The sequence below is a fragment of the Fonticula alba genome (genome assembly GCF_000388065.1).
Source record: "Fonticula alba strain ATCC 38817 unplaced genomic scaffold supercont2.1, whole genome shotgun sequence".
In the NCBI taxonomy this organism is placed as follows: domain Eukaryota; order Rotosphaerida; family Fonticulaceae; genus Fonticula; species Fonticula alba.
In genome coordinates, this window is record NW_009242971.1 from 1,827,760 (window position 1) to 1,832,930 (window position 5,171).

The 5,171-nt window shown below is 65.0% G+C and overlaps 1 protein-coding gene across 1 annotated transcript; it reads left to right on the plus strand.

Annotated features, from left to right (window-relative positions):
- Window positions 1–3,087: 3,087 nt before the first annotated feature.
- Window positions 3,088–4,178, plus strand: H696_00413 (hypothetical protein; the record flags this gene model as incomplete). Its single annotated transcript, XM_009494263.1, has 4 exons — window positions 3,088–3,139; window positions 3,273–3,370; window positions 3,447–3,852; window positions 4,102–4,178. 4 exons carry the CDS (start codon window positions 3,088–3,090, stop codon window positions 4,176–4,178), a joined length of 633 nt encoding a protein of 210 aa, XP_009492538.1.
- Between the last annotated feature and the right edge of the window lie 993 nt (window positions 4,179–5,171).

Below are 5,171 nucleotides of genomic sequence, written 5' to 3' on the forward strand. Positions count from 1 at the left end.
GGGGGGGGGGACGTGATATTGGCTAGAGCCCGAGCGGACGGGGCGCAGGACCGGGACATGGGCAGATCTGACGGCCGATCATGCCAGTCCCCTCCGGTCCGATCGTCCCCCCCCCTCCCCATCACCACCACCCCGTTGCCGCCAGCGCCAGACACGCAATGGATGGTTCTGGGACCCCTGGGCCAGGAGGATTTGAATCAGAGAAGCGGCGGGTCCCCTGGGCGGGGGGGGGGGGGGGGTTGCGTGCCCATGAAAGAGCGGGCCTGCGTCCGCCGACACTCCGGGGCACGCCCGGCGGACGCTTGATTCTGAAGCTAAAGCACCAGGGCATCCCACGCAGAAGGCGCATTTCAGCCCGCCCAAGGGGCGACGGAGAGGCGGGGGGAAAAAAGAGAGGGCCGACAAATGGGCGAGGGGACGACAATATGGTGGCGGTGCCCAGCGTGCGGGGCGCCCTTCAAAACCGGCCACCGCAGACCACCACCCGCCGGAGGAGGCACCCCCGCCCCCCAGCAAGGGCACCTGCTCTGCCCTCTCCTGCGAGGGGACAGCCATCCGTCCGGGTGTGCGGCGAGGTGGATGCGCACCATGCAGCACACACAACGGCAATCCGCTCGGCACATGAATCGCCACCCCCCCCCCCCCTCCCACCCACACGCGGCTCACTTCGGGTTTGGACACATACACCTCCAGTCACAGTCGGGACATAAAAAAGTCCACCCCCGAGGGAGGCACTGGCTCCTGCTCAGGACTCTCCCCTGCCCTCCTCGCATGCCTCTCGCCACCGCCCCCCCCCCCACCAGTCTTAAAAAGCGCGTCGGAAGGCAAAATGTTTCAATTCTTAAGAGGAGAAGAGAAAGGCCAGGGAAGAAGGCGCATTTCTCGTTGCAAACGAGGACAGTCACAGGAAGCCAGAGGCAAGAAAAGGAGCAAGAGAGAGCAGGCACGGGGGGGGGCGCGCGCGCGCGCACACACACACACACCGCCCCACGCCGGGCCACCTTGCATCTTTCTAGGGGGATAATGGCAACCGATGTGTGCGACTGGGCGAATGCAAAAAGCCGGCTACTGGAGGGGAGGAGAGAGGGCAGGATGCGTTAGAGGAGTGGTGGGGAAGAGATGCAGGGAGAGGGGGGAAAAGAGGGCGAGAGCGGGTTCAGAAAATGGTAAGAAGGGTATCTTCAATGACACTTCAGAAGCAGAACTGGGTAGATTTTCATCAGTACAGCTCACGCGTCCCAAGAGGATCATCAGGGGGAGGGAGGAAAGGGCGCGAAAGACTTACCGATGGAAGAGGAGCTGCTTGCTCACACAGGGCGACGACAGGGAGGAGGGCGGATCACCCACTGCCGAGCCTAAGGGGGCGCACAGGGTGGAGGGAGGGAGGAAGGCGGCGAGTGTGAGTGACAGGAGGAAGGGGAAGGGGGAGGAAGGAGCGAAAGAGGGGGGAAGGTAGAGAGTGCAGATGGTAGTGCATGTTGGTATCGATCATGTTTCTCAGTCGATTATGTTTGTTCCTCATCCTCAATACCTGAGAAAGAAAGTGAAAGCAAAGGAATGGCGAGACGGGAAGGGGTCGAGGGGGGGAAGAGCGCATGCATGTGTACCTCTGAGGCCTGTCCCCACTCAGGGGGGGAGGAAGGAAGCACGCGGGCAGCCGATCGCCCCAGCGAACAAGAGGCAAGGGCGACGGCTCCCGGCACTGGCGTACGCATGCCTGACAGCGCACCAACATACACTGGACAGGGAGAGAAAAAGGGAGGGGACATGTCAGCGGGAGCCAGGGGAGGGGGGAGGGGCGAGCGAGGAGAGGGAGGGGAGAGGGGTGTCTTCAGAAACGAGGAATTGTCTTAGCCCATCGTATCAACGCAAGCTGTCAGGCAAGCGGATCTAGACTACAAACTGTGAAAAAACATCAGAAGGAACACGCCGCCTTGGAGGGGGGGGGAGCCACAACCAGGGAGAGGGAGGATGTATATGTACCTGACACGCATGGGCTTGGAGCGCGCACGGGGGGAAGGCATATGGCAGGGCATCTCGGAAAGATGGGCCCGCGGCGGACATGACAGTGAAGCCGCGCACGCGCAGAGGGACCAACACGCTCAGGCCCGAGGGACGAGAGGAAGGGAGGGCACGCCCCCTACGCCACCGCGCGGCAAAATCCCAGGACAGAGGGACGTGCGCGAGCACGCACGCACCAAGCCACGGGAAGTAGAGAGGCGTGTGCAGGTGGGTGTGGGGGGAGGGGCCCAGCCCCCGAAATGGGTCGTGGGAAGGGGAATGTGCGCGTGCTTGGGGGCTATCGCACCAGCCCGGGTCTCTTTTATAGTGGCCAGAAATGTGCCGCGGTCATTCGGCCACCCCTCCTCTCGTGCCGGGGTCGCCACGCTTGCACAGTTCACGCGGCCCTCTTTCCTCGAACGCGCGCCTTGTCACCGCCTCCCAGGCAAACAGCCCCGGGGCATGCACGGCGCGCGCCGGGTCTCTCTGAGACAACGACCTGAGCAGCCGTGCGCCGGTCCGTCGCTCCAGCGAAGGGCCCTGGACCCCTTCATTCTTGTCCGGGGGGAGAAGGGTCCCCTCCCCGAGGTGCGAGCAGGCCGGGCAGAGCTCCCTCCTCCGCCCCACCCAGCGAGACCGCACCGGCCCAGACGCGCCCCCATCCTCCTGAGCCCGGGGGGGTGGGGGGGTGCCAGCCCTACTGCCCGCCGGATAGATGTGTATTCTAAATCCCCCTCCACACGCCGACCCCCAATCGCGGTCAGGGTCCCCGCTGTGTAGGACTCGGTGGAGGAACCCCGAACAGGTGCCACAAAAAGTGGCATGCATCATCACATGCTGTGAGAGGTGCCCACGTATCACCTTCCTCCCGGATCCCGATCGCCCCCCCCCCCCCCAGCCCTGCCGATTCAACACACTCACACATGCTTGCACTCCGCCGACAAGATGGTGGAACGTTTGTCTGAGGGGGCACCCCTGTCGGATTTGGGCGCGAGCTGGCCCGTGCAGTGAGAGCCTCTGCCATTCTTCCCCCCCCCCCCTTCTCCCTCCCCTCCCCGGCCTGGACCTCTCGCCCTCTCGCCCACGATGGCCATCCTCTCGCTCCTCATTGCCTGCGGGGCCGGCTTCTATGTTCTCGGTGCGCCGCGGTCCGGCATCTTGGTCGCCTCTTGCTGTAGAATTGGACCCCTCCCCCCCCACTGATGCCCTTGCTCGATCATGGTGTGCGCGAAAATGAACACAAAAAGGCCCCACTGGCGCCCCGCAAGCAGCCCGGGTCCTCGGCTACACGGTCGGCACGGTGGTCAATATGGTCGTGCGCGGGCGCAGCGGCTTCACCCGCTTTGTCAATCAGGCTGGACTACAGGATGTACGTGCCCCCGCCCCTGCCCTCCCTCTGGCTTTTCCTGCCGGCCAACGCACACGGCTGACTGATGTGCTTTCAGGTTCACCGCGATTTGGAGGGCACCATCGATCAGATCCACTCCATTCGTCGGGATCTGAGCTTTCGTGGAGCCATCCAGCAGGCCGTCTTCTCTGGTGGCGCCTCGGCATCAGCCCAGCACTATGTTCCACGCGAGCGAGTTACCCCGGCACCTGGGCCCGATGGCCCGGCAGCCTCGATCCCGGCGACCGGCGGTGCTGCTCCCTTTTCTCCTCTTTCCCCGGCCTCGCAGGCCGCTCCACCCGAGCACGGGGGCCAGGCGCCCGCGACAGTGGCCAGCATCCTGACCGCGGCGGCCAGTCAGGCCTCCCGACCGGTGGTCACGCACAGCGACCCAGGGTCCCTGAGCCCGGCTTCTCACTCTGGGACCATTTCCGGCGGCCATCGTCCGATGGCCACGCCCGGGGGTGTTTTCGCCTCGCCCAGTCGAACAGGCACGCACTGGATGGCGAGAGGGCAATGCCGGACGGGGGGAGGGGCAGTGGGGCTGGAGCTGCCAGATCCCGGGGGGGGGGCACCTTCTCCTGACCCACACATCTCGCACAAGCATACACATACACCCATGCCTTTGCTGACCCTCTTGGCTCGCGTCCCCCCCCCCCCACGTATACGTCACCGCGTCGATGGCCACAATTCTCCCATACACAACCGCACAGATGCTCTTCCCGGCGGAGCGGATATCGTGGCACAGTCCTTCGCTCGCTCGCTCCAGCGCCCACAGCGGCCATCCTGAGGCCGTGCCTGGTCATCCCACTGGACGCGGCACCCTTTCTTTCTGCCCAATCGAACGCAAAAACGACCCCTGTGTCCTCGTTGATGCGTGTGTGTGTGTGTGTGTGTGTGTGTGTGTGTATGTGTGTCCTCCTCCCCTCCTTTCGCCTGCGTCCCTCTCTCTGCTTGGGGAAGGGCAGTCGCCTGTGCTCGGGATCTGACCCGGCCGATCCGAGGCCGGCGCTGCGTCGGCGGTCACGGGTGTTTCTCGTGATTGGCCCCGTTGGAGCGTTGGCACTCATATATGCGCCCCATTTCTCTCGGGCGCCCTGCCCCTTGCAGGTAGCACATACCAAGGGTTGCCGCTGCTTGTGTAGCAGCCCCTTCCTGTTTCTCACTCAGCCCCTTCCCTTGCGGGAGGGGAACGCGGGGGCGCAGGGCACAATACGTTGCGCCCGGCGTCGCCGCGGTACACGCGTCCAGGGTGTGCCGGATGCGGCAATGCCCGGGTGCAGGGCGGGGGGGGGGGGGGGGGCGAGGTACCCGGACCTCGCGCCGATGACGAATGTCGCCGGCGGCACACGCTCGCCTGGGGGCCGCGCGTGTTGGCATTTTGAATGTGGCTGGGGGGGGGGGGGGGGGGCAGAGAGCCGAGACGAGTCAATTTGCGGTCCCCCCCCCTCTGCCATGGGGAGAGTGGGTAGGGGGATGATTATTGGCCCGCCGGGGCGCCCACGCCCGGGTGTCCCCCCCCCTCCCCGGGCATGGGGATGCCTCACAGGAGGAGAACGAGCTTGGCCCGACGCGCAGCGAGCAAAAGGCCCGGCAAAAATGGGGAATAATAATGTTGAGAATATGGCCAAAATCGGGTGCGTTCGCCGCGGGTCGCCGCCGCCCCACACGCCGGGGCGTTACACAAAGCGGGCAGGGAAGGGGATCCTGCGTCGCACCCCAGTTCCCGGATGGGGGAGCACCCTGCTTTTGTCCCCCGCCCGCAGATTGATTGCCAGGGCAC